This window comes from Sylvia atricapilla, chromosome 2, assembly GCF_009819655.1.
Source record: "Sylvia atricapilla isolate bSylAtr1 chromosome 2, bSylAtr1.pri, whole genome shotgun sequence".
Taxonomy (NCBI): Eukaryota; Metazoa; Chordata; class Aves; order Passeriformes; family Sylviidae; genus Sylvia; species Sylvia atricapilla.
Window position 1 is genome coordinate 8,877,405 of NC_089141.1, and position 15,740 is coordinate 8,893,144.

The window sequence follows — 15,740 nt, forward strand, 5'->3', positions numbered from 1 at the left end:
CACGGGAACCAGGGCTGGCCTTGGGCCTTCTCATCTCCCTCGCAGTCCTGGCGGATGGAGTGTACCTGGCTCCCACCTGGATACCTGCCCTGTCGGCCTTCCCCTGATCCTTATCTGCCACCTCTCCACCCTTCCTTCCATCACCAGGCAGACCCGATTGAAATGAAATGAAATAACTTCGTAGTAGATTTGGGGAAAACCAACCTGTAACAGCCAGAAGCAGCAATTCCAGATCAGCCCTGCTGCAGTCATGAGAGGGGTCAGCGGCCCCCTCAGAGCTCGGGAGCGGCCGGCGGCAGCAGCAGCTCGAGTGTCTGCAAATGCGCCGGCCTCGGTCCGGCATGGGCAGCGCCTTCCCGAAGGAATCGTCCCTCCTCGTGCAGTTCCCTGTCCGAGTCAGCAGGTGCCAGCTGGACACCACGCTTGCCCGGCCGGCGCTGGAATGGCCAGGGAGCTCTGTCACCTCTGTCACCGCTCGCCTTGTGCGCGGCACGGCCCCAGGGCTCCTGCTGCCCGCAGCAGGACAGGGACACGGCTGCGTGACACCCCCCGGGCTTGTGCCACCCAAAAGTGTCGGTGGAGTGGAGAGAGGAATCTCAGAATAATGGGTGGGAAAGCCCTTCAAGATCATCGAGGGGAATCGTTCCTCCAGCGCTAACTCTTGTCCCCAAGTGCCACATCCACATGGCTTTAAATCCTTCCAGGGACGGGCTCTCACCTGGACCGCCCTTTCCACGAAGGAATTGTCCCTAATATCAACCTAAACTTCCTCTGGCATAACTTCAGGCCATTTCCTCTTGTCCTGTCACTTGTTCCTTAGGAGCAGAGACAGTCCCACTCCCCTTCATGCCCCCTGCTCAGTCTGCACCAGCACCTCTAAAAAGAGGTGCCAGAAGGAGCTGAGCAAGCTGAAAAATATCCATTTACCAGCACATGTCTGGGCTTTGGTTGAGCAGGGTTGCATGATCAAGAGCAGCTGGGCTCTTGCTCCAACAGGCACAGAAGGAAGAAGCTCTGGCTGGGGAGGGCAGTGGTGATGCCACCCCGGGTAGCCACCAGGTTCATCAAGACTGTCCCTTGCCCTGAGCAAAGTCTCTCACTCCATGGGATCTCCAAGCAGATGCAGATCCTCACTTGAACACAAGAGTTTTTTACCTGGCAAAGGTCAGGGAGGGAAATTGGACACATTTAATAAGTGTTAAAATAAACTCACAGTGGCCCTGTGTTGGAGTGTTACTCTAGGGCTCACAATGGCATTCATTACTCAGCTGGCATCGGTTTTGTTTTGCTGGTAACAAAATTATCCACATCCTTTTCCTCCTGTGTCCCAGGTGCTTTCTCTCACACTCTTGTTGTCTCTTTTTCTTGATTTCATTGTAGCTACTCTTGTGCTGTGACATTCCTGGCTTGGCATTTCTGTCTGGTTTACAGAAGGAGTGTGTAGGTCTTAAGTACGTTACTCACCTTTTTGTTGTTTTAAGTCTCTTTTTGTCTTTTGTTTTTTCTTCTTTAAGTTTCCTGCTTTGAGCTTTCTGGATGATTTCCTGACCTGGGCTAAGGTGCCTGGTAACTGTAAAATTACACTTTTCACCCTCAGGGCACAGTGTGTGTTGGTACTGCAGGGTGGCTTAAGGGTACGAGTGAGTGTGAGAGGTAAGAATTCTCTAGCTGAGGATTTCTTTCCTCCGTATTAAAGTGCCGTGGGATCTGGATCTGGTCTCACTCACACCTGCTTTGTTCTCTGAGGGAGCTATGTGGGCATCAATTGAAACAAGAGAGGTTCAGACTGGACATAAGGAGAAGTTATTAAAATCACAGAAGGGTTTGGGTTGGAAGGGACCTTAAAGACCATCTGGTTCCACTCCCCTGCCAGGGGCAGGGACACCTTCCACTAGACCAGGTTGCTCCTGATCTCCTTGGTGAAATATTCTGAGCTCTCTTAATGTGGGCTTGCTTCATTCTCTTTCTTCCTCTATTGTGCCAACTCTGAAATTTCAGCGCCAGCTCCTCTGAGGTGTGAAAGACAGAGTCAACAAGGTGCAGCTACTTCAAAAGAGCCAAGTTTCTGAAGGACACACCGGCAAGCAGGGCTGGCTCCTTTGTGTTGGAGCTGCAGAACAACCCTCTGAGCAAGCTCTGCCCTCACCTCCTCAGGCTGTGTGGAAGTGCCCTGGAGATTTGTAATCCTGGCACTGTTTGAGGCTGGGTGTGATTTGTACCAAAGCATTTGGGTCCTTTGGAGCCCCTTTAGGCCCTGGCAGGGGCTCTGAGCTCTCCCTGGAGCCTTCTCCTCTCCAGGTGAGCACCCCCAGCTCTCCCAGCCTGTCCCCAGAGCAGAGGGGCTCCAGCCCTGCAGCAGCTCCGGGGTCTCCTCTGGACTCTCTCCAGCAGCTCCAGGTCCTTGTGCTGCTGGTCCCAGGGCTGGGGCCACTTGGACATTTCTCTGGTGTTCCCGAAATACTGCCATCCCTCTCCTGAGGGATGCCCCTGAGCTCCTCTGGGGCATCTTTCTAAAAGGCAGTGCTGTGAAGGGTGTTTAACTCAGCAGCAGTGCTTCTGGCTGGTCTGAAGTCGTGCTGGTTTGTCCAGATGGCAGGGTGACCCCTGGCAGGGGATCTGGCCAGGGACAACCTGGAGATGGAAGCATCTTCAGTAGTGTTGATGAAGGACAAACAACACATCTGAGTTTTGCAAGTGGGAACATCAGCTCCCAGTGGCACAGGAAGCTCAGAGGAGCATGGAGCCTGCCTTGTTGGCTCCAAGACGGGCCAAAAAATGATGACTGCCCAGAGAAGTGCAATCAGCACAGAAACACCAGCTCTGACCCATCTGCTGAGGCCAGCAAGGAGCTTCCTTAAGTACTTCCTTAATGCACCCATGGGGCACAGCCCGTGGCACAGCCTGACACATGCGTTTCCTTGTTTTTCTTCCCCTTTGGCACAGCCTTGGGAACATGCTTCTTTGAGTCCATGAACAGATCGGGGTGCGGGCAGAGCAGTTCTGCCTGTGGGACACATGCACCGAGATCCTGCCCAAATGAACTGGGGATCTCAGCCCGAGCCATTCCCTCCCAATATTCGTGGGGAAAGGTGTGTTCTGGAATAAAATCTTTGTCCTTCCCAAGAAGGTGGCTGGTACTTGTAGGATTTGAATGATGCTGGTGTTCCATGTAGGGAGGTTGGTTGATGCTTCCAAGGTACCACATGGGAACCTGGTGTCATTGGATCAAGTTAAAATAAAACCACAGCTTAAGGCTTTCCAGCACCACGTCCTGCACCAAGCCAGGAGGCCTCTCCATCAGCTGAGGCCTTGGAGACCCACCTGGACATCATCAGGGATGACCAGCCAGAGGTGATCTCTGCACTCCTGCCAGCCCGGTGGGAGAAGGGAGGAAGGCAGCCATGATCCCAGAAACATGGTCAGGGATGCTCCTTCTGGATAGGCTGCTTCTCCTGAGTCTGTGTGGTTCCTGGCCACACATCGAACTCCTACACCTTCCAAATAATTCATGTCATTGGTCCATGCAAATGGCCCTTGAGTACAATTTCCTTGGGGAAAAAAAGAGGGATTTTGCTGAAAGGAAGTGTGGGGAGCGGGCTGCTGTGCTTGGGGGTGCCAGAGGCAGCCTGAGCTGGGCACTCCACTCTCAGCTCTGCCCCTGATGCCATCACAGCTCTGTCACCTCTCTGTGACATGCCAGCCTTGCCAAACTCAACAGGAATTTTGTCCCGACCTTCACTGAAGCCAAGATGTTGCCCTTTGCCTCTGTCTGTAGCTCTCTGTGAGCTGTGACAGTGCCTCTTGCCAGGCACCTGTTTCACAGCCACCACCTCTGTCGTCCCCTCCTCTTCCTGCTATTAAGCCCTGACTTGCATTTAGCCCTAAAGTTTACCGAGGGAGGCTCTCTTTACAGAAAAAAATCAGGCTTTGCACTCCAACAAATTAGTGAGGATTGCAGGGGTGCTGCTATTCCTTGAGGGGCGCAGAGAAGAAGGTACAACAGGACAGCAGACGACTGCATCGTGGAGACAAAAAAACGCCCACCCTGCTTTAGAAACACCCCATCCCTGCCAGAAGGATAAAACACGAGCCATCCATGGCACCCTTCCATACAGATTTCCGCCCTGGTTCAAAAGCAGGATGTGCACAGTGGCTGGGGCAGTGACGCCACCACGCTGCTCTGCCGTGTTGTTTACGAGGGTCCCAGCCCTGTGACACACAACTCCCCTTGTCCTACGCAGGCAGAGCTGCCGCCAGCCAGAAAGGAAGAGCCCTTGGCTTTGATCTCCGGGCAAGAAGTGGGGGCCTAATCATAAAAAAAAGGAAATAACTCGCTGCACACACGCTGTTGGTGCAAAATATGAGTCTCTCCTGCCAAGGCAGAGACCCGGAGCAGCTCTCCTGGAGTTGGTTTAGGCAATGATCCCACATCAGGTGGGATCCTCAGGCTGGGTGCTGCTCGATTGCTGGTGAGGTTTATGGTGGGTTTTCCCCCTCTTTTTTCTCCTTTTCATTGAGAAAATGACCTAACGAAGGGAAGCACCTTTCCTTCCTTGCCAATAACACAGAGGCTGACCTTGTCAGCTGACGGCCAAATTACCTGTGGCGACAAAGGGCAGATTACCAGCAAGGTCTGCTTCTGATAAAAGCAAGAGTTCAGTAACACCGTGATTGCTCTATAAAATCAGGACATACTTTCACATGCTTAACCCGGTCGATAAGCTGGAAGCGCTGCAGGCTGGGAACAGTTTGCTCAGGTTTTAACGGTTGACTCATTAGCGGTTTGACCAAATTTGTTCCATTCTCTACCTTTGGAATCAAAAGCTGAGGTGGGAACATTTTCTCTTTCACAGTCCCAGGGTCATGAACTGCAGCTCTCACCAGCACCTCAGCAATACAAGAACTATATTTACAAAAAAATAAATATTATACGAGATACAATACAAGAATACAAGAACTTTATTTACAGTTCACAACCTTGAGGTGCCAGCACAAAATCATACAAAGTTAAGGGGTTGTAAGGGAACTTAAAGCTCATCCAGTTCCACCCCCTCCCATAGGCAGGCACACCTTCCAGCAGAGCAGGTTGCTCAAGGCCTTATCCAACCTGGCCTGGAACACTTCCAGGGCTGGAGCATCCACAGCTGTCCTGTTTTTACCCCAGAATCCTAATTTTAGCCTGCTTTGAGCAGGCCTGTGATTGCCCAGCTGCACTGGAATGTCATGTGCACATTCCCTGCCCTCACACCTTGCCCATTCCTGCCCCCCCGGCACCACTGCACTGTCCCCTCCTCACCCTGTCCCCCACCCTAGTGCCCCATGTCCCACACTATGGTGAGAGGGGCCCCGTGTCTCGTCCCTGTGCCCCTCCTGCAGCCCTGGCCCTATCAGCCACCCCCAGGCCCACGACCTCCTCCCTGTGCCTTATCCCCTGTCCCCTATCTCTAACCCCTGTCCCCGGGCACTAGTTCCCTGTCCCCCATCTCCTATCCCCTGTCTCAAATCCTCACCCAGGCCCCATCCCCGTTTTTGGGCCATGTCCCATGTCCCCAGGCCCTGCTCCCCACTCTCCAACCCCAGTCCACCATCCTCTGTCCTGCTGTTCCCTCTCCCCTTTCACCATGTCTGTGCCTTGTCCCACATCCTCTGCCCCTGCATGCCTGTCCTCCATCCTGTCCCCGTGTCCCGTCTCCATCCCCACTGCTTCTCCCTGTCCCTACTGCTCCTCCTGTCCCTATGGCCACAGGAGCCGGCCTCCGCTGCCCGTCCACTCCGCCCGTCCCTATACTCTCCTCCCGTTTCTATCCCCGCCTCTTGCTCCTACCCCCGCCTCCTTTCCCCGTCCCCGCCTTCTGTCCCTTTCCCCGCCTCCTGTCCCCGTCCTCGCTGCTTGGCTGTGTCCCTACCTCCGCTGCCTGTCCCTGTGCCCCAGCCTGTGCCCGTGTCCCCGTCCCTGTCCCCTGCCCGCCGCCCCTGTGCTGCCCGGTTCGCTGCGTTGCGTTCGCCCCGCCCGGCGGCTCCCGGCGGCCCTGGCGGTGTTCCCGGCAGTGTCCCCGGCGGTGTCCCCGGCGGTGTTCCCGGCGGTGTCCCGGCGGTGTCCCGGCGGCGCTGCCGCCATGTCGCGGCCGGCGGTGCGGGTGCTGCGGCTGGGCGCGGTGCCGTACGCGGAGGCGCTGCGGGTGCAGGAGCGCTGCGTGGCGGCGGCGCGGGCGGCGCGGGGCCCGGCGGCGCTGCCGGGGCCGCTGCCGGCCGAGAGCGTGGTGCTGAGCGAGCCGGCGCGGCCCGTGTACACCTGGGGGCTGCGGGGAGCGCCGGGAGCGGCGGCGGCCGCGGCGCTGCGGGCGCGGGGCGCGGCGCTGGTGGCGGCGCGGCGCGGAGGCCACATCACCTTCCACGGTCCCGGGCAGCTCCTCGCCTTCCCCGTGCTCGACCTGCGCCGCCGCCGCCTCCCGCTCCGCGCCTACGTGGCCGGGCTGGAGGCGCTGGTGCTGCGGCTCTGCCGCCGCCTCGGGCTGGGCGCGGCCCGCGCGCTCCCGCCGCCCTTCACCGGGGTCTGGATGGGGGACAGCAAACTCTGTGCCATCGGTGAGCACGGACGGCTCCGGGAGCGTGTGTGTGTGTGTCTGGGAGAGCTGGGGGTGTTCCACGTGCCGAACGGAAGGCTCCAGGCAGACCTCGGAGCCCCTCCCAGGGCCTAAAGGGGCTCCAGGGGCGCTGGAGAGGGACTTGGGACAAGGGAGAACGGCTTGGCACTGCCAGAGGGCAGGGTTAGATGGGATATTGGGAAGAAACTCTTCCCTGTGAGGTTGGGGAGGCCCTGTCACAGGTTGGCCAGAACGCCGGTGGCTGCCCCATCCCTGAAAGTGCTCGAGGGCAGGTTGGACGGGGCTTGGAGCAACCCGGGATAGTGGGAGGTGTCCCTGCCCATGGAATACCTCCCAGCCCAATCTGTGATTCCATGTGCATCAGGCGGGGCGCAGTGTCAGAGCACTGCGGGAACCTGCCATGGAGCTGTAGGCACCGGGGAGGGTGGGTGTGCACAGGGGAGCATGCAGGGGTGGAGTTCGCGTCCAGGAGGAGAAGAGGGCAGCACAGTTTTGAGTCCCTGCTCACCCTGGTGATGGTGCTGACGGGTGGGTGCTCTTTGCCCCTGCAGGTGTGCACTGTGGGAACTACATCACCTCGCATGGGCTGGCGCTGAACTGCTGCACCGACCTCACCTGGTTCGACCACATCGTCCCCTGCGGGCTGGAAGGGAAGGGGGTCACCTCGCTGAGCCACGAGCTGGGCCAGCACATTGCTGTCAGCCATGTCCTCGAGCCCTTCCTCGACTCCTTCCAGGAGGTGTTTGACTGCACTTTGGTCTCTTCAGAAGACCCCGAGGATTAGGATTGTTGTGGTGCCTTGGTCAGGTGTTTCGGCAAAGCCGTGGCGCAGCCCCGGCGGCCCCTGTTATGAGACAAGTTCTTGTGCCTTTGCCTGTGGACTGTGAGTGGACAGTGGCACAGGGTTTCAGAATGCTGCTCAAACATCCAAACCTCCATTGGGACTGTTCTCTCCAGCCCTGTGAGTCTCCATCCCTCGGCTGAGACATCCATGGGTACCACATCCCCACGTCACTTGCTGGGGAGGTACCCAAACAGGTGCTTTTGTAGGGTTTTTTTCTGCTTTTTGCCCCAGAAAAACTAAAGACTTATGTGAATGCTCATGAATTCACATGACTTCATGTGAGTCGAGCATCCTTCCCTTACTGATGGGTAAAAAGAGGAAGATTTTATATATAAAGAGAGTTGCTGGGAACTTGGACTGCTGATCCTTTTCTCATTTATTTACCCCAAGATTTTGTCAATGACAGCCTTCTTCTCACCCTGAGCCCAGGGAAATCCTCATGTGGCAGAGATCCTGGTGTCAGGGCGGGTGGAAGATGGCTGTAAACGCTGGTGAAAAGGCTGTTGGAGCACTGCGGATGGAGGGAAAATGCGGGAGGAGGAGGAAAAGGGGTCGAGGTTTACAAGGAGAGAAGCCACGGCTGTTGTAAATCCTGTAGGCCCACACAGCATCCTGGCTGGGGGATGGAGACCTGCTCTCACTGCTGCTGGAGGAGGTGTTACTGTCAGCACTTCTGAAATTGCTGTCTCAGCTGCAGCATCATAAGGTGACTTAGTGGATGGCTTTTTTCAGGGGTGGGAAGTCAGCCTGAGGCTGAAGTACCCACACCCTGCTCAGAGCAAGACCTGACCCCCACTCACAGTCCCTCACTGCTGTTCTGGGTCCATGAGCTTTGGGGTTTCTCTGCTGCTGCACAGCACTGGCAGCTCCCTGTGAGCCACTCGTGGGTGTCCAATGGGGCTGCAAGGGGAGGAAATCCCATTTCATGAAGCAGTCTGAGCTCCAGGAAGGAATGGTGAGCAGGAGGAACATGCCCAGGCAGGCTCTGTGCCAGTGTGAGGGCTCGGGGACAGCGGTGCCGGACGAGGAGGGACAGGAAAGCGTGACCGGCAGTGTGTGCCGGGGGAGGCGTGGAGCCCCGCTCTATAAAGCCCCCGGTGTCCGGCTGGGCCCAGGGGCTGTGGCAGGGCCGTGGGGCTGGGGACAGGCTGGTGACCTGCGGCAGGGCTGGGTGGCTGTGGCAGGTGGCTCTGCCCCGGGAAGGGGAGGAGGCTGGCGGCGCTCCCAGCCTGGCCGGCATCCCTCCCCGGCGGCAGCGATGCTCAGTCCCGGCTCAGCCTGGCAGCAGCGCAGGCAGGGAGGGCACACGAGGTGAGTGCGAGCCGCCCTTCCCACGCCCTGTCCCCCACTCCTCTCCCTGTCCTTTCACCCTCTTCTAAGGTGGATCCCTCCAAGTCGTACCCTATCTGTGGGTGGGTAAACCCAGATCTTGCCCTAAACCTCCCAAATTCATCCTACTTCTCTTAAGTCAGGAAGTCAGCCAGATCTGACCTCATCCCCGTGGGTTTGTGGCTGCTCAGCCCCTTCCTCCTCCTCCTCCTCCTCCTCATAGTTGGGGTCTCATCCTGGGAGGTGCACCCTTGAGTTAAGGGTGACCCATTTGGGAGGGAGATCAGCTGCCTCTGCACTGGGTGGAGCTGCTGGTGCAGCAGTCAAGGGGTGCTTGGGAGCTGGTGAGGGACAGGGTGGATACCTGGAGGGACTATGGTGGTTTGTGGGACTGGTGTGTCCCAAAGAATGGCACGCGTGGGGGACTGTGTCCCAGTGTCCCTTCCTGGCTGTGTCTGCTCCAGGGCCCCTGCAAGTTGTGAAGGTTGCACAAGGGAGCTCAGGGGGGCTGACAGAAGGGCACCATAGCAAAGGAGGGATGGCAGGTCAGAGGGGGTCTGGCACCCAAAGGAAAGGGAAATTCCTGGGGCTGTTTAGGGCAGCAACCCCTCAAGACAGGTTCATAGGGATTAGCGGGGGGCTGTGCCAGCTCTGCACCCTGCAGAGGTGCAGGATATGTGCCCACCATCCCCACACATCCCTGGGAAAACCAGACTTCAAAGCCAGCCTTCCTGGTCCCTTGGCACACCTGTGCCCCACACTGTCCCCAGCCCTGGGGAGGAGAGAGCGGCAGGCAGCTGCCCCAGAGCCCTGGGAGCTTTATCCCCTCTGTGAAAGGACTGAAATTTAGGGAGAAGGCTGCTGGGAATGCAAAAGGTTTGACTACCCTGCTTTGTGGCAGAGGAGATGCTTCAAGGACCAGTTTGGGGTCTTTGTTGGGTCCCAGGAACACCTCCACTGTGAGGGCAGCCTCTTCTGAGTCTCCCTGTCCTTCCCTGCAGCCTGTGGATGACATGGACGAGAACAACCGGACGGAGACTTGGCACCAAAGCCTGCGGGCGATCCTGAACGCCCTGAACCAGACCCTGCACGGGGCCATCCCCTGCCCTGGTGACCCCCCGGCCAGCACGGCGGGGGCCACGCGTGCCGGCCAGACCAGCCACGCCGGCCGCAATGACAACGCCTACATGTACATCCTGTTCGTCATGACGCTCTTCGCCGCCACCGTGGGCAGCCTCATCCTGGGCTACACCCGCTCCCGAAAGGTGGACAAGCGCAGTGACCCCTACCACGTCTACATCAAGAACAGGGTCTCCATGATCTGAGCCTGGCCCACGCCTTGTCCCTGGGGAGCCACCAGGCTTGGGGTCACCTTGCTGTGCACATCCCACTCGCTGTATGATGGTACAGTGCTGCTGGCCCCAAAGCTGCTGAGAACCCCCTAAAGCTGCTGAGAACCCCGCAAAGCTGCTGGGAATCCCCACCATGGAAGAGCTCAGTCCTGGTATGAGCAGCTCTGGCAGGAGCTGGAAGAATGTGACCTGTGACCAGGTCCTTGTCCTGCTGACCCACCTCGGCTCCACTGTGGGCATGGGGATGGCAGGGGCAGCACCTTTCCCACCGTGACCTGCGGGGGCTGGCAGGAGTCTTCAAGGAGAATATTTCCCCATTTCCCTACTCAGATCAGCCAGTCTTGACCTCTCTGGGCTCCCAGCAGCTGTGACAGTGGTTCGTGGGTTTTTCTGGTGCTGAAACCCTGTAATGTTTGAGCTGGGCTGGCCCTGCTTTTCTGGCAAGAGAATTAAAGGAGGTGGTGGGTTCCAAGAGACTTGTGTTTGCTTCTCCTCTGAGCAAAGTTGGTGTTTGGGGCAATCTCTGGGACACTACTCTGTGCCAGAGCCCAGGGGATGCTGAAAGGGCTAAACCTGCTGCCTGTGTGCTGCCAAGGTGGATTCCAGGACAGCACTTCGGTGGCATCACAGCCCCTACAATGGCATAAATCCCCCAGGACAGAGCGAGACCCCACATTCCCAGCAGGATGCTTTGCCCCCACATTCTCAGCAGGATGCTTTGTCCCCACATTCCCAGCAGGATGCTTTGTCCCCACATTCTCAGCAGGATGCTTTGTCCCCACATTCCCAGCAGGATGCTTTGTCCCCACATTCTCAGCAGGATGCTTTGTCCCCACATTCCCAGCAGGTTGCTTTGTCCCCACATTCTCAGCAGGATGCTTTGTCCCCACATTCCCAGCAGGATGCTTTGCCCCCACATTCTCAGCAGGATGCTTTGTCCCCACATTTCCAGCAGGATGCTTTGTCCCCACATTCTCAGCAGGATGCTTTGTCCCCACATTCCCAGCAGGATGCTTTGTCCCCATTGCTGTGCGGGCACTGCTGCTGGAGTCTTGGGCACGCTGCGAGCGTGGCCCGAGCCTGGCTGGGGGTGTGTGGCTCCAGGCATCTCCCAAGGTCTCTCCAGGTTCCGGATGGCGATGCCGGAGTCTTTCCTGCTTCCTTCCTGCTGTCAGCTGTAGCTTTGGCCTTTTGTACCGCAGGTCCCAAATGCGTTTTCCATGGGGCGAGGGCGCAGGGGTGGACGGGAAGGGGATGTTCTTGGGTCCTGCTGGGCTCCTTGGCTTTGACTCCGCTATTAAGCTGGCTGGGTTTGGACCTGGCCTGTGGAGTGGCCAGTGTCCAGGACAGTAAATGTCCCTGTCCTTTAAAACAGGCTGTGGGGCAGCGCCAGTGACCCAGTGTCTCACATGTCTTAACCTGTTGGTAACGGCATAATGAATGTCTTTAATTGCAGCTAGATTAGCTGGCCCATAGGGGCCTTTCCGCCTGCATTCCAAGGTTAAACTGAGTTCCAATCCTGAGCCCAAACAGTGACGCCAAACCCTAATCCAAAAAATAATAGTGCATGTGAGCATGTTTGGGGTAGGGCTGGAAACCTTGGCACCGGAGGCACCGAGACAGCAGCAGCTTAGCGACCTATTCCTGATTTGCCATGCCCTTGGCTTGGGCACAAAACCTGCATCAGGGGGTTCTGGGAAACCCATTCTGGGGCTGATCCCAGTGGGATTCCTGAGCCAGGCAGGGCTGTCTGGGGCGCAGGTGTCCTCCGGCACCTGGCCCGAGCGGGAAGTAGCTCAAGAGGCTTTGCTCTGTTTATCTTGCACCTGCAGTGCTGGGAAAGGGAAATAAACCCTTTATCTGCAAATAAATCAGGGGAATCAGGCCAGGTGGGGACAGAGACACACGCCGTGCTGATCCTTTTTCCTCCACCTCCCCAGTGTTTGTCCTCCTCTAACACCAGCCCCTCCAGTGGGATGAGCCATGGAGCGGCCAGGGCGGGATGTGGGACCCTGTGATGGGATGGGGGCTGGACGGTGAGCATGGCACTCCCAAATTCCCCCAGTGATGTGGAATTCTTGCTTTTCCCATTTTTGGGAGAGAGGGATGAATCTGGTGACTCTGGAATCTTTTCTGATGCTGTGACTCAAGGTGGGGGGAGCCCTGTTGAAGGATAGCATGTCGTAAAAATTTGGGAAAAAATAAATGTTGCTCTTGCTAATCCAGAAGATTCTGAGGGTGAAAATTCCCTCCTGCAAGACACAGCTTCTGCAGCGAAGGGCAGGGCTGGGGGGACGCCCCGGGTGTCCCCACTCTGGAGTCGCCGGTTGGATGCCACCAAGCCGGGTGACAAGATGCCAGTGCCACCTTGTGGCAGCTGCCTCAGGGTCCCGGTGTCACATGCTCGGGAAACCCCGGCACCTCTGGGGCGAGAGCAGGGACTTGTATCCACGAGACCTCTGGCTCCTGTCTGTCTGTCCTTGTCCCCATGGCTCCCCCAGCTCCAGCCTGGCTGGGTGTCCATGGGATCCGTGTCTCCGGGCTGTTTGGGTGTCCCCATGGCACCCACAGCTCCAGCCTGGCTGGGTGTCCATGGGATCCGTGTCTCTGGGCTGTTTGGGTGTCCCCATGGCACCCACAGCTCCAGCCTGGCTGGTGTCCCCATGGGATCCATGGTCTGGGTGGATTGTGCTGGGCTGCTCTGAGGCATACAGAAATAGGGATATATGAGGGAAGGTTGGATTTGGGAGCCTCTTGAAAAGGGTTTATTTCAGGAACCAGGGGAAGCATTTTGCAACTATTTAGTTGCTTATCCCAGAGCTCAGAGATTCTTCCTGGGAGCTGATGGGTTCAGGGCTCACTCCCTGGACTGCAGCCCTAGGAGCAGACAATTCCTGGGTCATGCTCACAAAGCTTTTAACAGCAAGGAGATGGTCTCAGAACACAGAGAGAAGAGCACTGGGAGTGTGCCGGTCTTGGCTGAGTCCCTAAATCCAACTGAGCAAATTGTAGCTGATTACATTTGGGTTTTAAGCAATGCAGCTAGGAAAAAAAAAAAAAAAAAAAAAAAAAAAAAAAAAAAAAGCTCCTGGGAGGCTAATTTATTTAATACTTTTTTTTTTGTTGGCACACAGCAATAGATCACGGGTGAGACAGTGTCTGGTACTTGGAAAAGGATATCAAAATGTGTGGGAAGTCGGGGCTGACCTTGGCTTGGTGGATCAATGGTTGGATTGTTGGAGCAGCTGGAATCACAGGAGCCTGTTCCTGGGACTGCTTTGATGCTGGGCATTTCGATAAGGAATGCATGAGGTGAAATGATAGCGGCTCAGGGTGAGAGAGCGACTGTATCAGTGAATGCTGAGCTGCCAGCACGGGCTGCCTCGGGTCATACTGGTTTGGAATGGGTGGCACAGCCTGACTGAGCAATGGGAAGCTGTGTTCCAGGGGAGCTGCTGCTCCAAGAGAGCTGTCAGTGCTGTGGGAGTGCTGCATTCTGCGGGGAGTGGGCGTTGGCCAGAAAAGGGCTGCTCTCCCCTCAGGAGTGCTGAGCCAGGCTCACATCGCCAATGCTGCTTTCTGTGCAGCCTGAGGGACAGAGGGGTCACGATGGGGAAAGTTGGTTTTGGGAATCCAAAAATTTTAGGAAACCAGGAATGGTGAAGGGAGCTGCTCCTGCCCTCCCTTTGGGACTACAGCAGAGTTTTTTCTAGTGGCTCTGAGCTGCACATTACAAACTGCTTTTAAAGCATATTTAGAGTGTTATGCTCCTGAGGAAGCTAAGGAGTGTGCTGCCAGTGCCAGAGGGTGTGGGATCAGGCCTTCCCTAAGCTGACATCATGAGGCATTAAGCCAGGGGCAGTGCAGAACTTCCAAAGCCATTTCCTAATGCCAGTAGTCCCTGTTGCATCCTTCCCACCTGCCAGCCTGTGCTCTGTGTCCATGCTCTGCCTGCAGAGCACCTGTGCTCCTTCAGGACAAAGCCCTTCTCCTGCTGTGACCCCAGATCTGCTCAGAACCCGGGATTCCAGCCCAAAAAGACACCTGTGCCCCTGCCCTGCGGTGACAGCTCGGCAGGGATGTCCTCGCTGCCTGCCTGGAGCACTGCACTGCCTTCCTGACAATCCACGGCTCTGGGAGGGAAGGGAAAGATGGGAGTTGCTGTGTCATAACCAGGTAGCCCAAGAAGCCCAGGAGAACAAACAGGGTGTTCAGGAGACATAAATAATAAACCAAAAATTGTGCCCCAGAGCCAGGGTGTGCACAGTGCTGAGAGGTTCAGCCACCAGCTGCAGGAACATGCTGGGGTCATCCCACACAGCCCCGGCTCTCCGCAGAAACTGAGAGTGGAAAAGCAACCTGGAATGTCAGGGGAGCTCCAGGCTGCTTGTACACGGTGTGGAATAAACTGCAAATTGCCATGGAAACACTGCTCCTGCTGGGTTCCTCCCCAGGCTCCCGGCAGCTGTGAGATCATGGCGCTGATCCCATTTGTTGTGCACGAGGATTTGGGCTGCGGAACCAGATCCCTGAGGATGCTAATGGAATGGGACAGATATTTTTGATTCTGATGTGTGCCTTAGCCCTTCTTGTGGGCTGATCCCCCAGCGTGGACAGCAGGGCAGGGGGCATCCTGCCCCTGAGCTCGGGTGAGACCTCATCTGCAGAACTGCCCCAGCCCTGGGGCCAGTAGCTCCAGTAGGACCTGGAGCTGCTGAAGTGATCCAGAGGAGGCACCAGGATGATCAGAGGGATGGAGCCCCTCTGCTGGGAGGGAAGCCTGAGGGAATTGAGGTTGTTTAGCCCAGACTAGAGAAGCTCCAGGGTGACCTAATTGCAGCCTCCTAGTACCTGAAGGGAACCTATAAGAAAGACAGAGAGATTTTTTTACAAGGGCCCGGCGTTCCAGGACAAGTCTGTCTCAAACTGACAAAGAATTGACTTAGATTAGAGATTAGAAGGAAATTCTTTGTCCAGAGAAGCTGCCCCTGGATCCCTGGAAGTGTTCAAGGCCAGGCTGGATGGGGCTCTGAGCAACCTGGGATGGTGGGAGGCGTCCCACCTGGGACTGGAATGAATCTGGTCCCAAATGTGCTCTCTGGGTTTCCTCCTGGCAGGCAGAGAGCAGGGCTTTCCCTGGCTGCAGGGGCAATGTCTGCACAGTGCCACAGCCCCGTGTGGGTGCTCATGCTCCCTTTGGCTCGGGAAAAGCCATTCCCTCCCACTGAGCCCTGCCACGGTCCCTGCTGGCCCTGGCAGCTCCCAGCACACGAGCTGGCGGCTGCCAGCAGCCTGGCAGCCCTTCTTCTCCCAGCCTGGCTCCTGTCCTTGGCTGGCAGCCTGGCCTCTCCCTGGCTTTTGGTCCCTGGGCTGTTTGCTGCTGCTCACTTTGCTTTGGGCGTGCTGCGCCTCAATCAGGCGAAACGATGCATGAGGGCGAAAACATGGAAACCTTGGCTTTCCTTCACTCACAGATTAATTGCCCGTGTTCTGGCTTTTTTTTCCCTGACTGTGAGGACTGGAAATGTTGTTGCTAGCAGCAGATGAAAAGAAGTGTTTGTGCTGGCAGGCAGAGAGCGTGGGGAGGCCCTACAATCCCCCCAGAGTGCC

General features: G+C 56.9%; 2 protein-coding genes and 1 long non-coding RNA gene across 3 annotated transcripts; all 3 read left to right on the forward strand.

Moving 5' to 3' along the window:
* Window positions 1-4,447: 4,447 nt before the first annotated feature.
* Window positions 4,448-7,804, forward strand: LOC136375326 (uncharacterized). The gene is made up of 2 exons (XR_010746064.1): window positions 4,448-4,766; window positions 7,591-7,804. It is a non-coding gene; the product is annotated as an uncharacterized lncRNA (long non-coding RNA).
* LIPT2 (lipoyl(octanoyl) transferase 2) lies at window positions 6,117-7,804 on the forward strand. The gene is made up of 2 exons (XM_066340764.1): window positions 6,117-6,585; window positions 7,157-7,804. Exons 1-2 carry the CDS (start codon window positions 6,117-6,119, stop codon window positions 7,387-7,389), a joined length of 702 nt encoding a protein of 233 aa, XP_066196861.1. The 3' UTR covers window positions 7,390-7,804.
* A 492-nt stretch (window positions 7,805-8,296) lies between these two features.
* On the forward strand, window positions 8,297-10,604 carry KCNE3 (potassium voltage-gated channel subfamily E regulatory subunit 3). Its single transcript, XM_066340771.1, is given in 3 exon segments — window positions 8,297-8,579; window positions 8,582-8,760; window positions 9,780-10,604. Coding segments are annotated over 3 exon segments (708 nt in total). The 5' UTR covers window positions 8,297-8,374; the 3' UTR covers window positions 10,104-10,604.
* The last annotated feature ends 5,136 nt before the right edge of the window (window positions 10,605-15,740 follow it).

Excerpts from the sequence above, each read along its gene's own strand:
- LIPT2 (XM_066340764.1), top strand. The coding sequence starts at position 6,117 with ATGTCGCGGCCGGCGGTGCGGGTGCTGCGGCTGGGCGCGGTGCCGTAC. Across the intron at positions 6,586-7,156 it reads CAGCAAACTCTGTGCCATCG|GTGTGCACTGTGGGAACTAC; the intron begins GTGAGCACGGAC and ends TTGCCCCTGCAG.